Source organism: Heterobasidion irregulare (assembly GCF_000320585.1).
Source record: "Heterobasidion irregulare TC 32-1 unplaced genomic scaffold scaffold_10, whole genome shotgun sequence".
In the NCBI taxonomy this organism is placed as follows: domain Eukaryota; kingdom Fungi; phylum Basidiomycota; class Agaricomycetes; order Russulales; family Bondarzewiaceae; genus Heterobasidion; species Heterobasidion irregulare.
In genome coordinates, this window is record NW_009258206.1 from 1,298,608 (window position 1) to 1,320,596 (window position 21,989).

The 21,989-nt window shown below is 51.9% G+C and overlaps 8 protein-coding genes across 8 annotated transcripts; 1 reads left to right on the forward strand and 7 right to left on the reverse strand.

Annotated features, from left to right (window-relative positions):
• Positions 1-135: 135 nt before the first annotated feature.
• HETIRDRAFT_37201 (uncharacterized protein) lies at positions 136-2,389 on the reverse strand. Its single transcript, XM_009552172.1, has 9 exons — positions 2,312-2,389; positions 1,991-2,255; positions 1,712-1,899; positions 1,616-1,656; positions 1,488-1,562; positions 1,272-1,437; positions 949-1,214; positions 700-894; positions 136-637 (listed from the first exon to the last, which is right to left on the reverse strand). Exons 1-9 carry the CDS (start codon positions 2,315-2,317, stop codon positions 475-477), a joined length of 1,365 nt encoding a protein of 454 aa, XP_009550467.1. The 5' UTR covers positions 2,318-2,389; the 3' UTR covers positions 136-474.
• Positions 2,390-2,568: 179 nt separating this feature from the next.
• HETIRDRAFT_37198 (uncharacterized protein) lies at positions 2,569-4,418 on the reverse strand. The gene is made up of 11 exons (XM_009552171.1): positions 4,353-4,418; positions 4,199-4,303; positions 4,029-4,136; positions 3,900-3,953; positions 3,794-3,840; positions 3,610-3,735; positions 3,458-3,547; positions 3,327-3,394; positions 3,178-3,269; positions 2,839-3,058; positions 2,569-2,774 (listed from the first exon to the last, which is right to left on the reverse strand). The coding sequence occupies exons 1-11, from the start codon at positions 4,386-4,388 to the stop codon at positions 2,701-2,703; spliced, it is 1,020 nt and encodes a 339-aa protein (XP_009550466.1). The 5' UTR covers positions 4,389-4,418; the 3' UTR covers positions 2,569-2,700.
• Positions 4,419-8,117: 3,699 nt separating this feature from the next.
• Positions 8,118-9,113, forward strand: HETIRDRAFT_143458 (uncharacterized protein). Its single transcript, XM_009552645.1, has 3 exons — positions 8,118-8,796; positions 8,873-8,993; positions 9,048-9,113. Exon 1 carries the CDS (start codon positions 8,276-8,278, stop codon positions 8,765-8,767), a length of 492 nt encoding a protein of 163 aa, XP_009550940.1. The 5' UTR covers positions 8,118-8,275; the 3' UTR covers positions 8,768-8,796; positions 8,873-8,993; positions 9,048-9,113.
• Positions 9,114-9,907: 794 nt separating this feature from the next.
• On the reverse strand, positions 9,908-14,377 carry HETIRDRAFT_480082 (uncharacterized protein). The gene is made up of 17 exons (XM_009552646.1): positions 13,676-14,377; positions 13,416-13,613; positions 13,251-13,359; positions 13,008-13,165; positions 12,844-12,950; positions 12,612-12,789; positions 12,309-12,537; positions 12,086-12,226; positions 11,974-12,030; positions 11,841-11,914; positions 11,722-11,783; positions 11,537-11,663; positions 11,319-11,470; positions 11,152-11,254; positions 10,943-11,099; positions 10,849-10,887; positions 9,908-10,786 (listed from the first exon to the last, which is right to left on the reverse strand). The coding sequence occupies exons 1-14, from the start codon at positions 13,874-13,876 to the stop codon at positions 11,170-11,172; spliced, it is 1,878 nt and encodes a 625-aa protein (XP_009550941.1). The 5' UTR covers positions 13,877-14,377; the 3' UTR covers positions 9,908-10,786; positions 10,849-10,887; positions 10,943-11,099; positions 11,152-11,169.
• A 183-nt stretch (positions 14,378-14,560) lies between these two features.
• HETIRDRAFT_147865 (uncharacterized protein) lies at positions 14,561-16,286 on the reverse strand. Its single transcript, XM_009552647.1, has 5 exons — positions 15,639-16,286; positions 15,291-15,558; positions 15,083-15,149; positions 14,803-14,997; positions 14,561-14,753 (listed from the first exon to the last, which is right to left on the reverse strand). The coding sequence occupies exons 1-4, from the start codon at positions 16,241-16,243 to the stop codon at positions 14,888-14,890; spliced, it is 1,050 nt and encodes a 349-aa protein (XP_009550942.1). The 5' UTR covers positions 16,244-16,286; the 3' UTR covers positions 14,561-14,753; positions 14,803-14,887.
• A 381-nt stretch (positions 16,287-16,667) lies between these two features.
• On the reverse strand, positions 16,668-17,525 carry HETIRDRAFT_480086 (peptide methionine sulfoxide reductase). Its single transcript, XM_009552648.1, has 3 exons — positions 17,171-17,525; positions 17,055-17,117; positions 16,668-16,989 (listed from the first exon to the last, which is right to left on the reverse strand). Exons 1-3 carry the CDS (start codon positions 17,505-17,507, stop codon positions 16,769-16,771), a joined length of 621 nt encoding a protein of 206 aa, XP_009550943.1. The 5' UTR covers positions 17,508-17,525; the 3' UTR covers positions 16,668-16,768.
• A 938-nt stretch (positions 17,526-18,463) lies between these two features.
• On the reverse strand, positions 18,464-19,640 carry cpx4 (chloroperoxidase 4; the record flags this gene model as incomplete). Its single annotated transcript, XM_009552649.1, has 4 exons — positions 18,464-18,665; positions 18,721-18,955; positions 19,109-19,312; positions 19,383-19,640. Coding segments are annotated over 4 exons (899 nt in total), but the record flags the coding sequence as incomplete, so codon positions are not given.
• A 27-nt stretch (positions 19,641-19,667) lies between these two features.
• On the reverse strand, positions 19,668-21,786 carry HETIRDRAFT_37184 (uncharacterized protein). The gene is made up of 7 exons (XM_009552170.1): positions 21,371-21,786; positions 21,098-21,318; positions 20,973-21,037; positions 20,653-20,923; positions 20,416-20,584; positions 19,928-20,342; positions 19,668-19,863 (listed from the first exon to the last, which is right to left on the reverse strand). Exons 1-6 carry the CDS (start codon positions 21,451-21,453, stop codon positions 19,940-19,942), a joined length of 1,212 nt encoding a protein of 403 aa, XP_009550465.1. The 5' UTR covers positions 21,454-21,786; the 3' UTR covers positions 19,668-19,863; positions 19,928-19,939.
• Between the last annotated feature and the right edge of the window lie 203 nt (positions 21,787-21,989).

Consider the following 21,989-nt stretch of genomic DNA (forward strand, 5'->3'; position numbering starts at 1 on the left):
ATTCTACTTAGCGTGGATGGCCTGAAATCGCCAGCCTCTTGCTCTCAATTGATGTACTGTGCTCAACCCAACAGTCATCTTTGAAATATGAACGAGACCAAAGTGGTATACGCTCTTTTTGTGGTCAGCCTTGTTCGTTCGTGGAACTCAAGTCTCCTGCATTGGCAATGTCGAAACGGATGTATCGGTGATTGGAATGCCCTATCTAGCAAACCTGATGGCTCTTTCAAGGACGACATTGAGCTGGCGAGTGAGCAGCTAGCAGCGGCATGCCTGTCGAACGCGTTTATCCATAGTGTTTGAATATATATTCCCTTGTTGATTCGCGTACCATCTGCACGCTGGGACGAGTTTATGCAGTGTACTTGCTCCTCGCCCTCTTGATTGTCCTCGGATAGAGTATACAGGCAGTTTCCCGCCTCGATGGGTAATGTAGGCAGGCGCGGACAGAAAGTATAACGCACGCAGGCAAGCTCATGTCTGCTCCGCAATGACAACCTTCTTTCTCTCTGCCTTTGGCTTGTTGTCCCCTGCCCGCGTGTGCTTTCGCCTGCGCTCCTCCTTGACACGCTGAGCCTCCAGCATCGTACGCTTGAGGGCCGCAGCCTTGTACACCGGCTTCGGGATGTGCCGGCTTCTGCAATCGAGATCCGAGTGAGAAAAGACCGCAAGGCAGCTACGGATGGTTCGCAAACGCACCGCTGCACTTTTCCGATCTGCGTGTCCATCTTCCATCGCTCTTTGAGGGTGTCGCGATATTCGATCGCTGCACGTTCTCTCGCGGTGATGATGCCGAGTTTCTCGGACGCATTGGATTTCCAGACGCGAACGTTGCCGTCGTCAGAACCAGACAGCACGAAACGCGCATCTGCGGTGAACACCGTCGACAGCACTCTGCATCCAGCCGGTCAGCCATCAGATACACACTTTTTTTAGAGCTAAACGCACCTTTGCATGCGTTTGGTATGATATACCTCAGGAGCGGAACCATGTCCCTCCTTCCAAATTCGCACTGTCCGATCCCATCCTCCACTAACAAATTCTTGCCCTGTCGGACTCCAATCGCAACTCATAACTGCCGCCACATGGGCCTTGTATATTTGCGTTGGCGTTTCCATTGACCGAATGTCGAAGGTGTAGAGATTGTGGTCCTCTGAGGCCAGAAGCACAGACGTAGGAAATGTCGGTGACCAAGCTAGCGAATTGTTTCGCATCTGCAAGATGAAGATGTTCAAAATATTTTTTTCGACGAGAGAAAATCTTGAACGAACCTGCATGACGAGTCTGCGCTCTGCTTTTCCTGTCCGAATGTCGTACAGGGTAAATGTCCGATCCGAGCCTATGCTAGCTAGAACGGATGGTTCAGCGGCATTGAAGCGGACGCTCGTGATGGTCTCGGTGGATGTGGGGAAAGTGAGATTCGAGATGGGAGCGCTCCTGAATTGTTGTCAGCGCACGCGAAGCCAGGCATTGACCGTGATACCTACTTGGTTTCGTCCCATATTTGTACGATGTTGGACGCGGTCGCAAACAGAGGATCGTTACGGTGATGATCTATTGAACTAGAAGGGGCACCATTATTCCCGTGAGGTAGCAGATGAATAAAGAGGCTCACTTGAATAATGTTTTTCCTGGGTAGACATGCAAGGGTTTTGGCTAAACGCTCGCAAGATTAGGTCGATCCAAATTATAAGGACAGGTGTGAACGTGCCTCCGATGGCCCTGCCCCCGTCAAGTCATCCCCTGACGGTCTTATGTCCCACATTTTTATGTTGTGGTCAATGCCGCAACTCAGTATTCTCGTCTGGTCAGCAAAGCACAATCCAGACACCTTCCCCTTATGTGCCCCGGGAAATTTGGCCAACCGCGTCCTCCGCGCCAAGTTGTACAGTATGATCTCTAGAAAGGTGAAAAACAAAAACAAAGCAAAACTGAGCTGAACAGCTGCACTACAAGCACGTCGAAAGAAAACACGGCGTATATCACGTACCTCCATCCCAGCTCCCACTCGCCACGTCTGTCACTGAGTCAGGCTTCCGCACCATCACCTCGACCGCATCCATGTGGCCCTCCAGACTGGCAATGAACGGCTTCGCGAACATGCGTTCCATCTTCGCAGCGTTCAGCGCACGCGTCCGCTCGCGCGCGCGCGAGAACGGGTGCATATTGGGGTCTAGGTTGCGCTGGGTCGGTGTGGGGTCTCCCAGACGTGCGGGAAGGTGCGCAGAGGGGGCATGCTGGAGGACTGATATTTTCTGGGAACAGAATGAGGTGAAGGGGCAGGACGCGCATATTGAAAAAAAAGGCTCACAACCATGATGCGGGCCCCGGCGCCTGTGGAATACTTTCTTTAAATATCACAGAGATTTTGATATAACACACGGTCACCGATCACCCAAGTAGCCTTTTGTGAGAGTAGAATGGAGTATGCAGAAGAACAAGCCAGAAATTCGGTGTAATTGAGTGTGGCTGAAGTAGGCGTGAGATTTGATTAGATAGGCGAACCGATCTGGATTTCGATCATATTCACGGACTTGTTGAGACGATGAACTCATGGTTTCAAGCGCTCGATGAAACATGACTGCTCTTATTTTTCCGTCATTCAAAGTCTAGTAGAACCAAATAAAAATGCTTTCTCTCTCGATACAAATGCATGTCTCGCCGCTACATTCAATTAAAGATCTGACCATGGCTCCATACTCAGTGCCAATAGTTCGTCGCATACAGCTTGACCGAGAACCACGCATCGTCTAGAGCGCTCACGACTTCGTCCGCTATCGGCAAGACAAGTAAGCAGAATCAGTACTTCACACGAGCGAATCTGCCTTAAAGACTCACGCAGCGGCCCCTTCTCCAAATCGACGAGGTTTTGCTCAATATGATTCAAGCTCGACGCACCGATGAGGATCGCGTCGCCGTGCGCACGCTTCAGCAGGCTGTGATGCGAGATCCAGCGTAGCGCGATCTCGGCCATCGTCAGCCCATGCTTATCCGCCACGGCGCGGATAGACTCGATCGCCTTGAAGTACGGCTCGTTCCAGTACCTACTGCGGTAGTTCTGGACACCAAACCAGGGCACGATCGGGTTATTGCAGGTGCGCAATTGAGGAAATAGGGGGTCGGAGAGAGATACGTCAGCGTTTTAAAGAGTTAGAAGAGGCACTGCTGTCATCGCACCTTTCCTTGACCTCTGTTGGGGTCAAAGCGCGCGCCTTCTTCGACTTGGTCTTGAATGGAGGTGTATCGACCTGTGAAGAAGCCTCCGCCCACTAGCGCAATCGCTGTTTGCCATATTATCGATATGCAAGAGTGTATTCGATGCTTACAAGGGTTAAACTCATAGAAACTGATCCCAAATTTTCGCAAGCAGGGGAATAGTTCGGGCTCCACGCCACTTGTTTATGAATAGGAAGTATCAACACCAAAACGTCTTCAAGTATTGTGCGATTCGTCTCACCGATGAATGGCATTGTAGATTCCTTGGTATGCAGTCGGTTGTATATAGCCGTTGGCACGGCAAATTCCTACGATCTCCGCAACTTCCCAACTGATCATCTGGATGTAAGGTCCTGGAGAAATTAGAACGCGCAAGTAAACAGGGAGACGTACGCCGCATAGTTGCTGATGCCAAACCGCTTGAAGAGGCCTTCTTTGTGCAAGTCGTTGACAGTTTTCAGAGTAACTTCGTATGGTGTGGTCCGGTCAGGCCCATGGAGGTACCACATTTCCAGTGAGCTTGCGTTGAGCGAAATCAGCCTGTGGAATCAGCGTGTGGTATGGAATAATATCCTACTCGGTGTTCAAAGCTTTCAGAGAGCGTTCGAGGTTCTTGCGCAAGCTCTGGTCCATGCAGCTGTGAGGGAGAGCGTGCGGGGCGTGTACGTGCAAGGGAAGCTTGCCTCTGGCGTGTGCGAGATGGCTTCTCGTGTGGAATCGATCGCGACGCCGGGTCTCTGCATTTTCAACAAATATATGCGCGCTAGTGAGCACAATAGTTAGAAATATGCATATTGTGACTGCGAGCTTACGACGTTCGGGTACAATTTGGTCTCCATCTTGAGACCACGGCCCTTCCAGTCGATTTTGCCGAGGTACTCTTCGCTCGTACCGCTGCAGTACGTGCGAGCCGTATCAACCTATGACAATAATGGTCGTGAAATTGTGAAGGAGTAATACAAGACAGTGGCTGAAATCGTACCTCTATATGCCCGTGTTTCTGAAACACGTCTAGGATGGCCTCGACATCCTTCAGGTCGTGAACGCGGGCACCCTCTGTTCCAGGTGCGCCAAATGTCATGGCGCCCTGCAACAACATTAGTTGTAGGACTATTGTAATTTTCCGAGAAGCGCACCATGACGATGTTAATTGCACTCTTTTGGTTAGGCATGCTTGTTAGAAATTGTCGAGTACGAACTCGGAGGGTAATTATGAGAAGTGCTGTCAATCATTCTGCGGCCTTTATATATGCACGAATGCCGATATTTGAACCCCGCTTCTCAACGTCTATTCTCAAGAAATAACATCATGAGTTCGACTGACCCACATCCCGATATAGCCTGCTGCTTGATAGCGGTCTATGCACGCGGCTTCAAGGTGGGTTTTGAATAATGGGGTATGATGGGTTTGAAATTATGCATGGATGTGCACTGTCGCATGTTCGCAAACGCGCCGAGGATGTTGCCAGCCGCGATCGAGTCGAGGGAGGTCGAGGGACTGGAGAGCCTGTGCGGTATCACGCTTTCGTCATTTGTCACGAAGAACGTCACAGAGTCGGCGTCACGTCATCACACGATGATCTGTCACAGCGAGCCGTTGACTGCCGTTGTGTTGTTCACGTCTACCCTCGCCGCCACTCCTCGCCGTTGCATGCAACGACGCCCTCGCTCCAGGCGACATCGATGCCAGTATCAATGGCGTCCTCAGATCCCCTCAGCTCTCCCTCTCCCACTCCCCCGCCCCAGAACGAACGCCACTCCCTTCCAACCGCCCCCAACAAGACCGTCAAGGATCCTGGCCTCGATACAGGTTCCGAGCTATCAGAGCTCACCGAGGAAGAGCAGGACGCAGAAAACGTCGAGGATGATGCTGCAGAAGACGATGAGGTCCGCCCTCGCCAGCCGTCGCGCGGGGCGCACAAGAAGCGCAGGAGCCTCGTCCCAGAGCCGATGTGGGACTGGGCCTACAAGCAGAAGAAAGAAGTGAAGAGCAAGGTTGTCGAAGAGGAAGAAGAAGAAGAAGAACAGGATGGCCCTCCGAGGGCCATGGAGGAGGAGGAAGAGGACGAGGACGAGCAGCCTGGTACGTCCTCTCACCGTGGAGCCAAGTCAGCCCCACACCATGTCATCGATTCCGAAGAGGACGTGGACGCTGCGGAAGGAGACAAGTCACCCATCCTTGCTCGGCACAAAGTTGACCGTGCCCTCCTGCAACGCGGGCCTAGACCACACTCGCAGTACCCAGGTGGGTCCGAGGAAGACGTCCGTATGGCCAAGGTCGACGAACAGCCCATCCTCGCTCGGTCCAAATCAGAGCGTGCGCTTGATCAAGAAGGATTTGCTGCCAACGACAGCGCCAACGAAGAAGATATAGATCCCGATGCCGACGACTTGGTACCCGACAGGTCGCTTGACCCAATCAAGGACAACTCTGCCGATCTCACTGAGGACGAGGAAGATGAAGACGAAGACGGCGCACCCTCTGAAGATGCTGCACCAGACGATGAAGACTCCGGAGATGAAACCGCTTCGGACGAACTTGGCGACGGCCCAGACGACGTTGAGGTGGAAGCCGACGGGGACGCCGTCGACATCGACTCAGAACATGTCACTCCAACGCCTACTCATAACATCATGAACGGCGCCGCAGCCCTCATGGGCATTGACGTCACCGCGCCCTCGCCTGCAGCGGTCGCGCCTGTGGTCGCTCTCGCAGCGGCTTCCTCCATCATGGCCGGGTCTGTTGTGATCGAGGACCCCTCTCCCAGTGATTCTGCCTCGCCCGCCTCATCCCGCTCAGTCTCTCCTTCTCTCAATGACTCGACCAAGAAAAATGCCCCTAACAAAGATGTTGGTGAGGTCGTACCGGATGGTGATAGAGAGGATCAAGAGCCTCTGGAAGATGCGGCACCGGCGGAGGGGGGTGAGCTAGGCGCCGAAGGGATGGAGGTCGACGGGCGCGAGCCTGAGACCGAGTTGCTGCCGGCTCATCGCGCGGAGGCTTTGGATGTTTTGGCTATGATTGAGCTCAAGTTTGCCCTGCTCAAGGAGAAAGTCTACACCGAGAGGATGGACTCGCTGGCATGGGAGGAGCATCTGGTTGGCAAAGGTGAATCATCTGGACATTTCTATTGACGTCTTTGACTAACACTTTCTACCAGGATCCCATCCCGAGCTACTGCATCTCCAGGAAGAACTTGCGAAGCGCCGGGACAATCGTTTGGATTTGGCTGCACGAAAACGCGCTTATGCGGTGGAGAACACGCTGAAGAGACGGAGAGCGACCGAAGACTCAATTTGGGCCTGGTGGAAGGTAAAGGACGCGTCTTTGGTTGTATGGTCAGCTACTAACATCTTCTCAGCATGCGCGAGACGAACTTCAGACAGATATGTTAGCGGAAACGAACCGGAAACGGAGGAAGTTGGAGAGAGATCGACGAGCGGCAGAGGTCGCACAGCCAGGTGCGCATCTTTTCATGATGTCAATCAACCATCACAAGTCTAAAACCACATCTCAGTACGACACATTCCGCTTCCGCCCCAGGAAATCCCTGTGCCGCCTACACTCTATGACATCGTCAACCAAACTCTCGGTTCTCGTCACAAAAGAGATTCACACGCGCCACCACTCGTATATCCCCAGTTGTCTACCCTTTCGAGCGCGGATGTCTCCCACGATCTTGACATACTCTCTAACAACCGTCGGTCTTTTGAAGCCAGTAGATCAATGAATGGTCCGCTGGGTATGCACATGCCCTTGAACAACATCCCTTTCGAGGGCTACGCGTCAGGAGTAATTGACGGCCCCCTTTTCGGTGCCGGCGGGCTAGGCAGTCGCGCTCCATCTCAGCATGTCCAGATGCAGCACATCGGATCAGGATTCTCTGGACCGGGTGGGTCAGGGCTGCGACGACAACCGTCGGGCTCGCACCAAGAGTTCGCACCACATCCATTCGAGCACGAGATGATGCCGGGCCCTGCACCTATGCACATGCAACCTGTGGGGGCTGGCAGCGCCGGCAGCGGGTATCCCTCGCATGGGTCGATGATGAGCCGCTCAATTTCGCCTGTGCATGTCATGGGCAATGGGAACCTTATACCACCCGTGCCGAAGGTTAATGGATGGGCAGGTGGAAGCGGTGGGCTTTCAGGAAAGATGGGTGGAGAGTGGAACGGCGAGCCGAGACGGATCTCGCCTGAGGACGGGTTCTACAGGGAGTTAGATAGGGAGGGGAGGGAAGTCGGGATGGATACTGAACGAGAGAAGGCTAGAGAGAGGTATGAGAGGGACCGGGCGCGTGAAAGGGACCTTGACCGCGAAAGGCAGATGGAATTTCAGTATATGCAGCAACAGCAACAGCAACAGCAATATCACCGAAACGCTCCGCCTCCCAGTTCGTATCCCCACGTTCATGTTGGACCTGGTCAAGCCCCCCACCACCACGTCATTGGCCCGCATCACCACCATCACCTTCACCATCACCACCACCATCACCCTACAGGCAGCGCACCCAACGGCGTTGCTTCCACGCCCATGTCGCCTCTCCATCATGGTCATAGCAGCCCACGCATGCACTCCACGCGCGAGATCGAGTACAACCGGCCGCATTCGGGACCCCCTTCGACCGAGATTATCAACTTGACGCCTTCTTCCAAACACTACCCATCTTCTCTCGGCCCGTCTTCATCCATGTCTGGGCAGTGGCGAAGCGACATACCGCCCTCGCCACAATATAATCGTGAGCGTGGGCGGCCACCGTCTGGCCCGCCCCCTGTAGGTCCTCATGAGAGGGTCATGACGCCCTTTGTTGCCACACCGACGCAGCACCAATCATCTCAACACGTTCCTTCCAGCTCTGGACAGCGTCATCCTTCATCTGTCGGGCCGTCGAGAAGAGGTTCCTTCGATGACGGTATGCCACGTTTACCGCCTTCCATGCATACGAACCCGGGGACACTTCATGGACACGGACACGGTAGCTCGCCGATGCATCGACCGCTCGGAGCCGGATCGCTATCGGGCGGCATCCCACATCCCGCGCGGACAACAGCAGATCCGATGATGGGCATCTCACCTCCCCGATCCAATCGCCTCCCGCCTCCTCCGAGTCCTTCATCCGGCGTGCGCTCTCCCCCACGACTCGTCCACACCGTCCCGCCTCTCCCACCACCGCCGTACCCGACTGGCATCGAGGCGGCAGCAGCGGGCAAGTCGGTGTTGGTTGTACCAATCAGCCCGAGCACAACGAAGAAGCGGGCATCGCCGCCGCCGACGAAGATGACAATAGTCGATGGACTACCACCGCGCGCCTCTTCTCGAGTGGGTACGCCTCCGTCGTTGCCGCCACATATGAGTGGCACCGGCCCTGTGCCATTACTGCCGCCGAGAACGGGATCTCCTACCCTTTCGTCCTCGCAGACGGCCCACCATCCGTCAAATCAAAATCAAAGTTTCCCTCACATGGCGATTCCCGTGCCTCGATTATCGAGTATGGGCGGGCCCATGGACGGTCCACCTCCGCCAAAGGTGGCTGTCGGCGATATATCATAACACAAGCGTAGTCTGCGAGTGTAGTTGGTCTGTGACGATAGTTAGATGAACATAGTTAGTTGCTGGAATATTTTTTCGACAGTATTTTTTTTGTGAAAGACTGACGGCCTTGCTTGGGTACGATTCTTTTGGGCTTTTTTTGAGCATTGTCGCTATGTTATATTAATTGAATCTGTTGTCTGGGCTGTACAGACTCTGTACAGCTGTATATTTAGTAGGTTACCCACTGGAACACGACATTCAGAAATGGATCGAACGTGTGAGGTCCACGAAATCGCACCTACGCCAGTGAACAATGCTATGCCAGCAAAAAAGTGCACTCGAGTCGGCTTACATTGATCTCGTTACCTTGATTTCAAGTTTCAGCTGTGGGACGACGGGAAGTGGATAAGCCTGAGTGGAAACTGGCGATAATCGTTTTGACATCCATTCGATGGGTATCAGTCCTTCTTATCCGCATGGCTACTAGTGACGCCTTCAGAAATTCTGCCCAGACATCTCAAGAACTATACCAAAAGGAGGAGAATCCGCAGAAGATACCAGCAAACATACAGGGACCGATGACGCGGAATGGGCCGGAGTGGACTCGCAACGACTGGGAAGTTGAACGGTTGGGAGAAAGTGATGAGAACTTGAGAGGAAGTAGAGTTGGTGTATGCGTTGTGAGGACACATGGAATGACTGTTTTTGGTGAATCATCCGCATGCATCAATTGTGTCAGGAACAGAGACCACGATTGTAAGGCTCCATAGCCTTTCAACCCCGCATAGTACTAGATCGTTCGGGTTTTTGAAAATCACTGTCTGTCCCTCTTTCCCATGCACATCTGTCGGAAAAAACGGTTGGGCATTATGATGCCGAGTCTTGGTATTATAATACATTAAGTTCGGCATCATAATTCTGATAACTCAATTACCATGTAGAGATCGGCCTGGAGGCCATTACCAAGTCAATACCAGGGATAATAATCAATTGCAATTCTCATCGTGATGGCATCATAATCTATCACAATGCCCTGACTCATTTCTCATAATGCATCATAAAGTCCCGTGACATTAAGGCCTTATGACACATTATAAGGGCTTATCATCAAGGCTTACTTTTTCCGACGATTCGTTCGAAAATTCGAGGGGCATGATTGGAAATGTGAAGGGTCAAAAATAATAGAGACACTGTTCGACGCCAATTCTTATAGATACATGTCACCGCCGTCAAAAGCACTAGGGTTCAGAACCAAGAAATTATAGTAGGAAAGGTCCTGCAAAACACTACTATACAATTCCAAAGAACATGACATCAAGCAGAGAGAGACCTCATTCAGCATACCTTGGTGGCAGCTCCCCTCTCTCCTGCCGCAAACTCTCCATCTCTCTCCGCAGAACCTCGACCTGCGTCCGCAGCTCCAGCGTATCTTCGTCTAGCGCTTGACCTGTACTCGGACCTCCTGGGATGAGCCCGTCGCGTGACGTAGAGGGGTCTTCGCGAGTGTACAAGTTCGCGCTTGGTGGTGGTGGCAAGTCTGTGCGCTGGCCAAGCGCCTCAGAGCGCTTACGCGAAGCTGGATTCGTGGACGAGCCCTCGGACGGCCCAGATGTAGACGCAGAGGCGGTGTAGGGCGCTAGTGGCGCTACACCCGAGGAATATGGGTTGTAGATGGTTGTTGCTGATAGAACAGAGGGGACATGGTCGACATCACCCATGGCGTAGCTCGTGCGACTTCCCAGATTCTCTAGATTTGAGGGCCTGGGCCTGTGTCCTCGGGTCTCGCCGTAGCTAGCCTGAGACATCTCGAACGGAGTAAGGATGGGGGCCGCGTTGTCGTATGCTCCATCAAGCGAGATGCGATGCTGAGTTCGTGGATTGTTTCGTCTGCGACGGAGGAAATAAACGATCCCAAAGATCACAGCGGTGACGAGAACGATGCCGCCCACGACACCGCCAGCAATAGCGCCAGCTGAAACCCGTCCCGGTCCAGAAGTTTGAGTTGGGATGGTCTTAGACACAAGCTTAGCTTCGAGACTGGTTGAAGAAGGGATCATCATAAGCTCGACTATCAAGATATAAATGTTGCAGCTACTCACTTGAGTGCCAAGGGGGCGAACATGGATCCTTGTGCAGGACTGAAATAATGGGGTCTCAGCACTCACGACAAACGGTAGATTGGCATGTGCATACCTAGCAATGCCAGAGTGGACCGCTCCAGAGATGGCATCGTAGATGGCAGGGAATGCGCCTAACGTCGCGTTGAAAGACGCGCGCGCACGAATCATGGAAATAAGCCGATTTCTGATTCCCGTGTCCGTTACGAATGCTGCCTCAAAGAGATTCCAACCTTGGAATGCTACATCAGAGTCTCATTCTATCGCGATCATAGAATGGCTCACTGGAGACGGCTTGTCCTTTCAGAGTGTTAGAGCTGTCGATGGGAAGTCCGAATTGTGTCTGTCCCAAATTGAGGTTGATGATGTTCGTTTGGGCATCATATACCTATGAGTATATGCGGTTGTTAATTTAAGGCAAGGGAGTGACATCCCTTGATACAGCTACTCACGGAAGAGTTGACGATATTAGTTCCGAGCCATTTGTCCGCATACAGATTATAGCCAAACGAGAAGGAGCTGGTGTTACCATATGAGCCGAGCATATACGGCAAGCCTCCAGCACTGAGCGCGAGTGAATGCCACTGGCTGGTGAAGTTAGATGCTACGGTCTTTCCGAAAGCGATAGTGCATCAGCAGACACCCTGAAAGCAGAACACCTCAAACTTACGGCGTAACGGGTTGCATCGTCGCCGTGTCCGAGTGCAGAACTGAGGTCGGACATTGCCTTGATCGCAATGATTCCCTTGACGGCCAGGTTTGTCTGGTTGGCAGTAGTATCCAAATCTGCAGAGCTTCTGCAATGCACGAACCCATCCTCAGTGTTTCTCTCGTCTGAAAGGATTATTCACGCACTCGCTGGTAAGGAACAGCGTGGAACTAGACAAGAAATCCGTCCACTTCACGAACAGGGGGTACTGGAACACAGAACCATTAGTTATCAGAAATATATCATCAGTGGATGGTTAGCTGACGTATCGGTTTATGAGCGACCCATCACCAGTGGTGCGCGCTAGAGCGGCGGCCATGATGATCATGTTTGCCGTTTCTATGAATTCCGCTCAGACTCAGAAGAAGCACTTATCGCAGTCAAAGTATGGCACGTACGTTCCACGCGCTGAGGGTGTCCATCGCTATCTCCCTGAGCTATAGGATAGTTCGCACCTGAAGTTGGTTGTCAGGATGTGGTCATAAACAAATGGCCAATCACATCACGGACCTACGTCTTGAGCGGCGTACGGATTTTGGTACTTCGATGAATCTTGGAATCGGAGTAAAGGTTCCAGCAAAGGAGCTCCCAGCGTGGGATCGAGATACATGAACATGGGGAACGCCTGGTATAATATTTCCACAGGGTTGACTCGCCTAGATCGCACACAAATTAAATATACTGTTTTCTCTCTTGAAGCGAAGTATAGTTGATGAATCTACGCACTGAGCACTGTCACCGCCGCCAATGTTCCTCATGAACATCATAACGTCTGACTTGTTGAACTGCCCGTCCGAGCCCTTTGCAATCGTCAGCTCCGTCGCACCATACACCTGCCTTGCCGCAATAGACAGAAGATCTGCATAGTCGGACGAAATAGCATTCGCAGCGGATATCAGTCGCGCGTCAAGCTGTTCTGCGCGCCCCCAAGCGTTGGAGAAGTCTGTCGCAAACGCGGATATCTTTTCGAAGGAAGGAAGAGTCAGCCAAGAAGATCCAGCATGCTCATGCCTTCGGTGGAGAGAGGAGCACGTACGACATCGTCGAGGCTGGAGTACGCCGATTGAAAGTAGAGGCTGCGATCCTGAGCTACATTTGAGAGGTCGATGTACCTGATAGCAGGGTCTCTGCTGTACCCAACCATCCAAACAACAGGCTCTGATGTCGATTTAATCGTTCCTAAGTCTTGTGAAAGAGCGAAAACGGGGAACGAGCTGGGAGTCCGAAATCTCAGACATGCATGGGGAAAACTTTTGAAACTAACTGACTTGTTGATTGCACGGAATTTGTTGTCTTGGCTGTCGTCCAGTTTTCCCTGGGACCTGAACAGGTTTCTAGAACTCGCGTCGGATGTCCTGTACGTTATGGAAGAGCCCTGAACACTGTCAGTGGTGGTAGCTCAAAGAGGGTATAACCCCTAAGAGATCCTCACCTGCTTGATGCCATAGTACAACGTGCCCCACTCCGCCTGACCAAATTCCTCCTCAAACTGTGTTTGCGATATCAGGTTGACAGAATGATACACGCTGTTCGCGTTGTTCGTGGTCGTGGTCCACTGGACCTGATCGTTACGATTTCCCGAGCTCCATTCTGCAGTGGAAGGTGATGGAAAACGAAGAGCGCGATGGATGAATTAGACAATGCCTACAGCTGTATACGCAAGGACAGCACCCACCCGCGCTGATATCAGAATAAACCTGTATACTGTGGGAGTTGCCATCTCGTGATGTCGCCTCGAAATATATGTATGAGAACGGTATCGATTGTCGGACGAAATCATTTGGCTGCAGGGCGAGAGAGACGAGGATATTCAGATGATGGAACGAAAGCGATGAGTGACACTGCTCGCCTCGATAGGACTCAGGAACGTGATGTTGAAATCCACGGTATTAGCAGTCATGGAAAGCACAGTGCGCGTAGGCGTGATCAACACGTTTGTCAGGTTCGTTGAATTTCCAGTTCCAAGGTCATCGCCCAACCAATTATACGACACGCCATCTATATTCACCAACCCCTGCCATCCCAGAATTGCTTCAGTCTGCCCCATAAGAAAGGCAATAAGTCACGACGAAGACTGGTTACAAACGCTTTGAGACTCACAGAGGTTTTTGGCCAATTGTACGGAGGTTGCGATCCTTTCGTTGCAGCCTCCCAGCTGCTGAGATATGGAGATCGGACGGCAAGAGGCCACTCTGGAGGAAAAAACGTCTGTTGTGCCGAAGCGAGAGCGGAAAAGCAAGGCAGAACACATAACAGAAGGGCAGATACGAGGACATGAGGAAGTAGTAGGGTCGCAAACATGATCGATCAACTTGAAGCGTCCGGCGACGTTCGACAACCAGAGCGCTAAGATGCGAAAGAGAAGGACTAAAACTGTAGGGTGTCGACGCACAGCGGTCAAGGACGTCAAGAACGTTAAGGACGTAAGGAACGCTCGAAAAGAACGGAGCAGAGTGAAGCGAGAGTCGATAATTGGCCTAGTGGACTAGTCGCAACCTGGCGACTAACAGACGCCCAAAGCGGAAGGAGACTGGGAGGATGAACGTGGAAGAAAAAGCAAGCTCAAGGGTTCTTTGACGATGTCATGTAGTCATAGAGCCAGCAACGCTCAGAGGCTCTGCTCTCCGACATCACACGATTATTTCACTTTGATAGATTGCTTTGGGCGCTGAATTTTCCGTGTAAGCGACACGTTTTCTATGAAATTAACTAGATTAGGATCTGATGTCGAGAACAAACCTGCCCGAAAAGCAAAGTCGAAGCTTGGAGACTTGGAGACTTGGAGTAGATCCGATTCCAAGAGCGTTATTAAGGTCGGTAGATCTTCTGGATCCGTGCCTGGAAACTAAGCGTAATCGTTCAAGCCAACCTGTCGGCCTCACAGACCGCCTCCGTCTACCTACTCATATCCTATGCACCGCTCGAGTGTTATTTTTTCTTTTGAGAGAAGGGCACATCTCATGTTGTGTATATGCCAATGGGAATACGGTCAGACAGCTATCCTCTGAATTCATATCTGGTAGTCACACTCCAAAAGTGCCGCCCATGTCCGATGATTCGGGGCCACGAGGTGATTAGGGCGCCTAATCGAGCAGGACTAGTGCAGGACTAAGTACATCCGAAAATCTCTATGCAGTCGATTGAATTTCTTCAAAGCCCTTGGAATCCTTCAGAATATCTTGAGCACTTCGGATGGTTTCAGTACAAGCTCAGTCGAAGGCGCTCACCGTGTCCCCCACTCTCTTTCTAACCTGTTCACAGATAGTGGGTGTTCGTCGCGGGATCCTGGGTGTTAGCCAGGGACAGATACAGTCACCACCGCTCAATATCGAATCGCCCATGCAACCGAGTGATGATTTCCAGAAAATCTGGCTCGTTTTCAGGGGTAATCAGACCTTTTCGGATGAGAAAGTCGATGATGACTGCACACCGGCCGGAAGCAAAACAAGAAGTAAACGGCACGGAGGCAGGAGCGTCAGCGACCTAGAAAAACGAAAACGGACGCACCAATTGCACAGTTCGCCTTGAATTCCCCTGCGCGCATGTGAGATATGACCTCATCTAAAGGCAGCAACTGGTTCAGGGCAGGCACGTCAGGGGATCATGTATAAAAAAGTCAGTTTTCGACCAAGGCCCAAAGGTGGCGTTGCAGAAAATGACAACGCGATAGGAACCTCCACGTTGCAGATGCGATCAAAACACTGGACCGACGTACCGCGAATGACTCTACTTCTCCATCCATGGGACGTAGGTCTATTTCGCCCTTGGGAACCCGCATGTCGTATACGAACTCTACTTCCGGCTGCAGCCACCCCCGGTCGGTCTGATAAAAGTAGCTGATACAACCCGTAGCCTTGATATATTTGTGCACTAGGTCCGCCGGCAGGCTAGCTTCTTCCATCGCTTCCTTGACAATGCTTTCGTACGGGGTGATACCACCAGGAATACCGCCCGCGACGCTGTTGTCGAGGTAGCCCGGCCATCTGTTTGAAATATGAATATTGTTAGGACATGGAAGGAGGGAGAAACATAAGATATCGAAAGAAAGTACGCGAGGACGCACGTAGGCTTCGTCTTTGCCCTCCTCGGAATCCACATTCTGATGCCGTCCTCATCCTCTTCATATACTGACAGATGCACGCCAAAAGTGACGACACCAAACAGCGCGCACGCCGAGCGCTCCATCGAGAACGCGTAGTTTTCCTCCTTCTCGCCGCCCTCGTACTCCATCGGCTCTCCACCTTCGACACGGAGCGCTCCGAACGGCGTCCTATACACGTCGTACCACTCCGAGCGCCACTTGCTGGGCCCAATGATATCAGGGAAAATGCCCGAGTCACGCCAGCGCGTACAAGTCTCTTTCATGGCGCGCGTGCGCTTAGCCGGGGTGTTGCAGGAGGGAGCAAAAGCCACATATGAGCGATGGGCCAAAGGCGCGAGCTGGATATCCCAAATCTCTTTGAGGCCGTGAGACTTGCGCCATTCTTTGTCTTTCTGCAGCTCCAACAGGACGCTAGGCCGAATGAGACCGATAGGTGGGTATGCGGAGTGAGAAGGGGAGAGGAGAAATGGTACAAGCGCCTCCGCACTAGGTTTGGGAGGGTAGAGATGGAAGTTGTCTGCACGATTGACAATGTCGAGATAGCTGAGGTTGAGAGATGAAGGCATGTCTGAGGGAATATGATCCTTATTGCAGGCTATTCTGAGGTTCTTATGCTCACTTTCAGCTTTCCAGGTGACTCCGTCCGCGCCTATCTCGGATATGTTGACCACGTGCATATTACTTAATTGACTGCATCGTATAAGAGTCGCGCAGGACGCAAAAACTCGTTTCTTAGATTCTTCCACGATCAAAAACGCCAGTGATGAGAGTCGTAGTGCAGAGCGATGAGCAGGACCCTCTCTTGTAGATGCGGACCTGTGCTGACATCGCCCGTTCGGCACACCATACCTTGTTACATCAAAGGGACGGGCTAGGATTTACTCTGATGGCGTCTCTTTTTTTGATCTGTGGTTGAATCTCTTCTCGCGTTTCACTCGTCTTATCGATTCTTCCTATGATTCAGTATGTTTTTTTGAATTTTTATGTCGTCGTCTGGTATGCTCGCTCGTTCGATATTCGCGCTCTTCATGTTGTACATGAAAAAATACATGGTTGTTGTGTATCCTGTGTCTGCCCCAACCTTCCACACCCTACCAGTGCAACTTATGAGTAGGGCACTGGTACCCGCTCGGGTTCTTGAACAAGTATTCTTGATGGTAGTCCTCCGCGTCCCACCATGTCCCTGCTGCGATGATATCCGTCACGATCTTTGTCCCGACCGGGTCGAAATGCCTTTTCTGCACCTCTTCGGTCACACGGCGCGCGATCGTCTCTTGCTCGGGGGTATGGAAGAAGATGGCAGAGCGGTATTCTGTTCGACGGCCGTAAACGAGGCCGTAAACACGAGGTAAGACTGACAGGAATAAATTGGCTCACGCGTTCCGGTGTCCCCGCCCTGTCGGTTCACGGTCGTCGGGTCGTGAGTGCGATAGAAATATTCTATGAGGACTGTCAGAGCGCCGCACGGTTGGAAAACCCTCTCGCATGCATACCGACAAGCTCCTCATAAGTGATCTTGCTCGGGTCGAACTCGATCCTCAACGCCTCAGCGTGATCTGTCGCCCCCGAGCAAACAGTCTTATAGTCCGGATTCTGCGCGCTCTCCTTCCCGCCCGTGTACCCCACCGCCGTCTTCAGAACGCCCTTGTCCGCCTTGATCGGCCACTGCTTCAGGAAGATGTGCTCGACGCCCCAGAAGCAGCCTGCCGCGAACGTGGCTACCTGAGAGTTGTCGGTCACAGTCATATTGGAGATGCCGCGATTCTGGGGGATGTAGGTCTTGGACGTTAATGGAAGAAATGAGAGGAGACGGCTGATGACCGTGGACATTGTGCGGTTGACATGCTCAGTAAGAACGATCGCGAGCGATGTCATCACGCAGTATCGCACATGGGCGCTATCACGTGGCGGTTGCGTCCCATTCACTCGACTGGAAAATTCGGGGATGGACAGGCACTGGATAACGCAAGAACATGGCAGAATCAATGCATATCCTGCAGCTCCTCCGGGACGGCTTCATCATAGAACGTCCCCTGTAATTCCTCTCCGAAGTTGCCGATCGAACAGAATCCCGTTCTGACAGTTGACAGATCCCAGCGTGAACACTTTCGCCGTTTATCTGCAACCAGGCCAACGGTCCCCTTCCTTTGGCCTTACACGGCTCGGGGATTGGCAGCAGCTCGACCTTCAGGACCTCGCACCGTCTGATGGGTTGTTCAAACTACTCATATTGTCGGGAGATATTCTCCTTCCACAGCAGAATAGCTGTCTGACACAGTTCGCGGCTTCATTGAAGGGTTCGATGTCTCTTCAGATTCTAAATCGCTTATCTCTGCATACAATCCTCGCTGGCCACAGGGAAGCTGTACATTGAAAGGATGTTCCACCAATGTTACAAAACTGGAAGCGGTATGTACTGCCTGAGGCCTCTTGTCTCGCACAAACGATCGCTAAATCTCTCTGTTCATCATCAGGGTATTCATCAGTGAGCAGGATGGGGTGTGCAGCGCATACGAAAAGTTTGGCATAGCAGCTCTGGGTGCTATGCTAGTCGTTCGACTGGACGGCTTTATTTCAATTATCACTGGATTGTCTAGCGAAGGGGCACTGCACGTCAACACGTTCCTCTAAGCACTTTGATTTCGGTATCAGCATCCTTTGAATAGCATATGACATCTGATTATTGGGTATCGTCGATCGTCGATAGACATTTCGCGCCGGAGTTGGGAGAATGCCAATAGCACTTTGTGCATGGCTTTCATCCCCATTGATGATGACTCCAATTATCACAGAACACTCTTCAGCCCATCCCTGATCTCTTCCTCAACGCCCATTTCAATCCCAAGCACAGTTTTGTTGAAGACAGCGATCGTGAGTCCCATCGGTTCTCGTACGCGGGACTCCCACCCGTCGGGGAGACGCTCCTCTAGAAGCACTGTGCGCAGATCATCTACACGTCCTCCGAATATTGTGAGAAGCGTCCCTGAGCTAGGGGGGGAACATCTAAATTAAAACAGAAATCGTGGACAGAGTTATTGCGCACTTAGAGCTGCCGAACATCTTGTGGGACGTGCTGAGCGAGAACTGGCCATTCTGTTTCTTCGCCTCGGCTCGACGTTTAGACGTCAGCCGCGCAAGGTCTGAGACAGTGAGCGTCGGCGTCACACTGGAGTCCCCTGTGCGGTTGGAAAGCAGTGGACCCGAGGCAGATGCGAGGAGCTGCTCTACGAGCGGGATGGATGGTCGGGATTGGTCGGGTGAGACGCGTGCGTCTTCGCCTGTTAAATAGAGCGGATATGAATAGAACGTTCTGTAGACATATCGATGCAAAAACGTGTTCATCGAACGCCACTGACGCGACAATCTGCGAAGAGCATTTGCCGCAAAGTAGTCCACAATAAAGAAGGAACCTCCCAAAACATAACACTCACGAGTAAGAGAAGCATCATGTTCAATGCCATTATGCACATCGATATCTTCCAAATCCAGTGTGTCGTTCAAGTAACTTCGGCCTAGGATCTGCCCGATATAGCGAGGGACAAATACGCAAAATGAAGGCGCGAAATTGTAAGTTGACCGGATAGCAGGCGTGAGCGCACGGATGGGAATATTGCGCCCATTGCGTGGGAGGATCCCTGTGCTCCGACAGTCAGGGTCACGCGACAGGAATGCAAGACTCGACACTCAAGAATGAGATAATCGTACCGTGGTTAGCCAAGGCATTAAGCGCCGGGCACGAGCATCGACTATCCCCCTCCTTCGGTGGAATGTATTCCGGCCATTTCCCTCCGGCTCCTGGATGTCCCATCGGTGTCACCTTTCCGACTGCACGAAGAGGTATGAGGAGATTATAGATGAAAAGACCGAGATCCCAGAGAATGATGCCTATATTCACAACTGCGTTGATCAGAGAGGTTGCTATGCCTAGCGAGATGCGCTGGAGGGCGAAGAGTAGAACCATTGTGAGCGAGTGAAACACGAGGAAAAAATGCCGAGCAAAGACATGATAGGTTCTTATAGTGCTGGGTGACAGTCCCCAGAATATTATTGAAGTTGTCTTGAAGGAATAGAAGCCACCTGATTCGGTAAATTATGACACGTCTTCGGATCCGAGGCCGGTTTGTCAGGAAAGTGGTCAACAGCAGATCATTTTAACTCGTCTCGAGAAACTAAGGTAAAAACGAGGCTAAGATAAAAGATGCCAACGTTCCATAAATTAGAAATGGGATTACATGAAGGACCTCACATACCTTATACATTCACTATACCACCCATTTCCTATACCTTATCGCCTCGTCTATCCGCGCTTTTACAACTGCGGTGACTTTCTCGCCCCAAAACTCTTCGGGCCTCTTGATAGTCCTTTCTTTCGTCAGCTTGCCTCCTAGTGCATCTACCATCTCCAATTCCCCCGCAACTTCCTCTAGCGTCTCTCCATCCTCAAATGAAACCTTCTCGTCAGGAGAGACACCAAATACCTCTCGCATATGCCTCTCTGCTTCCTTGCCTTCGAAAACGACCACATTTTCCATGGAGAGAGGACGTAGGGGGTCCCATCGTGCGAGCGTTGCCCTGGCGCAGGTCGCATGTGGTGGAACGATGCTGCGCGCTAGTGCAATGTCCTCAAATACAACTCCGATGTCCGATATTGAGAATGGCAGGTTACTATAATTTAAAGCCGATTTTTATTTCCTGTGAACTCAATCGTCGAAGCAGTGAGATAAAATCGAGGACGCACTTGATCTGTCGACCCGCAATCCGCCCTTCACGAGCCAGCAGGTCTTTCCACAGCCGGTCGTAAAGCTTTTTCCGGTGTTTCACAGGCATCGGCCTCTCAAGCGGTTTTCCAGCTAGCTCACAGATTATATACGTAGCCGCGTTCAATCCGAATATCGCTGGCAGTGGCCCTGATCATTAAATGAATGGTATCAAATTACTTCAGCCTTCATTATTCACTTCAGAGAGGGAAACGTACCAAGGACAGGCAGGATCCGCACCCTGAAGTCGTCCATTGTCGCAAGCTCCCCAACCTTACCCTTCGCAAATTGCTCCTCAGGGAGCGGCAGAAGACCCACGTCGCCAGGAACCTCTGTAGAGTATACGACAGGGACTCCCTCACGGATCCCTGCTGCTCGTAGGCGTTGGCGCACGGTCCGCGCAAGGGGGTCATATATTGTGTCTGAAATATCGGCAATTTGAATTCGCGTAGGATCGGATTTTGTGCTTGCACCCATGGACGAAAAGACCTGGTTCATGTGATGGATATACACAAAAGATGTGTATGAAGGTCCTCACCTTGATATTATGCTCTACGCAATACTTCAACAATTCAACTTTGGTGCCGATATTATCGATCGCATCTGTATGCCGCGCTTCAATAGAATGCTTCACATGAGTGTGAATAGAGGAATGCCACACACCAATGACCCAATCCGCCCCTTCAAGCAGCGCTGCGCCATCCTGCGCACGCCACAGCTCGACACGAGCGTCGACATCCACAAATTTCGCCATCTGCCGCAGCGCATGCCCGACGCAATGCACTTTCGGCGTACCGACATCTGCAAGCGTGGCGGTCGAATGGCGGTTAAGTGAGGAAAGGGTGACATAGTCGAAATCAATAAGGCGGATTTTGGAGACACCTCTAAATGGAAGAGGAGTCAGTGAATTGAGATGAGAGGACGGAACGGACGCACGACCGGACGAGCATTACAGCCGCCCAACTTCCCACACCTCCGCATCCGACGACAACGACAGAACCCTTCCTGATTTTGCTCATGCCCTCATCTCCGAAAAACGCGTAGTTCCTCGCCAGCTGCTCCCTCACAAGTTCCTCGTCGTACTCGTATGCTCCCGCACCCCCAATGGATATCTCACTTTCCTCGAGGCCATCGCCTGTGATATGCCTTCGCTTCCCTTGAGCAAATTCTTGAGGTACTGGCGTATGAGACTGGCCTGCCACAGCGGCGGAGCTTGAGAGCGACCGACGAATGTCATCGTCTAGCTCGCGCCGCTTTCGCCGACGTGAGGTTGTGTTATATAGAGAGAATATAGACGCTGTTGCAGCCGCCGTTCCTATGGCTGTCAAGAAAAGTTGCGTGCGGTGAGATTGAAGATCGAGTAGTGACATTTTGTTTGGGGAGAAGTCAACACCGCTCGGCGATGCAGTCGCGTACACACGAGTTATTACGTTATTGCAGGCTGCGCCTGAGCTTGAGCCCGCTCAAGATCCAGAGGAGTAAGATTTTCAAAGCGGCTGTCTCTATGAAGATGGTCCAACAATAGAGTATTGGAGACCACGGAAGATCTGAGAGA

Coding starts and splice junctions, on each gene's coding strand:
- HETIRDRAFT_37201 (XM_009552172.1), bottom strand. Junction 1,563..1,615: donor CCAGGAAAAACATTATTCAA/GTGAGCCTCTTT, acceptor TGCCCCTTCTAG/TTCAATAGATCATCACCGTA. Junction 638..699: donor CAGATCGGAAAAGTGCAGCG/GTGCGTTTGCGA, acceptor TCTCGATTGCAG/AAGCCGGCACATCCCGAAGC.
- HETIRDRAFT_37198 (XM_009552171.1), bottom strand. CDS start 4,388: ATGCCTAACCAAAAGAGTGCAATTAACATCGTCATG. Junction 3,059..3,177: donor CCAACAGAGGTCAAGGAAAG/GTGCGATGACAG, acceptor TTTGGTGTCCAG/AACTACCGCAGTAGGTACTG. Junction 2,775..2,838: donor TTTGGAGAAGGGGCCGCTGC/GTGAGTCTTTAA, acceptor TCTTGCCGATAG/CGGACGAAGTCGTGAGCGCT.
- HETIRDRAFT_143458 (XM_009552645.1), top strand. CDS start 8,276: ATGATGGGCATCTCACCTCCCCGATCCAATCGCCTCCCGCCTCCTCCG.
- HETIRDRAFT_480082 (XM_009552646.1), bottom strand. CDS start 13,876: ATGTTTGCGACCCTACTACTTCCTCATGTCCTCGTATCTGCCCTTCTG. Junction 12,951..13,007: donor TGTACTATGGCATCAAGCAG/GTGAGGATCTCT, acceptor GACAGTGTTCAG/GGCTCTTCCATAACGTACAG. Junction 12,227..12,308: donor GAACATTGGCGGCGGTGACA/GTGCTCAGTGCG, acceptor GATCTAGGCGAG/TCAACCCTGTGGAAATATTA.
- HETIRDRAFT_147865 (XM_009552647.1), bottom strand. CDS start 16,243: ATGCCTTCATCTCTCAACCTCAGCTATCTCGACATTGTCAATCGTGCA. Junction 15,559..15,638: donor AGGGCAAAGACGAAGCCTAC/GTGCGTCCTCGC, acceptor TATTTCAAACAG/ATGGCCGGGCTACCTCGACA. Junction 14,998..15,082: donor CAAGGCGAACTGTGCAATTG/GTGCGTCCGTTT, acceptor GCCGGTGTGCAG/TCATCATCGACTTTCTCATC.
- HETIRDRAFT_480086 (XM_009552648.1), bottom strand. CDS start 17,507: ATGTCCACGGTCATCAGCCGTCTCCTCTCATTTCTTCCATTAACGTCC. Junction 17,118..17,170: donor CACTTATGAGGAGCTTGTCG/GTATGCATGCGA, acceptor CAGTCCTCATAG/AATATTTCTATCGCACTCAC. Junction 16,990..17,054: donor GGGCGGGGACACCGGAACGC/GTGAGCCAATTT, acceptor GCCGTCGAACAG/AATACCGCTCTGCCATCTTC.
- HETIRDRAFT_37184 (XM_009552170.1), bottom strand. CDS start 21,453: ATGAGCAAAATCAGGAAGGGTTCTGTCGTTGTCGTCGGATGCGGAGGT. Junction 21,038..21,097: donor AGGGGCGGATTGGGTCATTG/GTGTGTGGCATT, acceptor CGCGGCATACAG/ATGCGATCGATAATATCGGC. Junction 20,343..20,415: donor ATTGCGGGTCGACAGATCAA/GTGCGTCCTCGA, acceptor TTTAAATTATAG/TAACCTGCCATTCTCAATAT.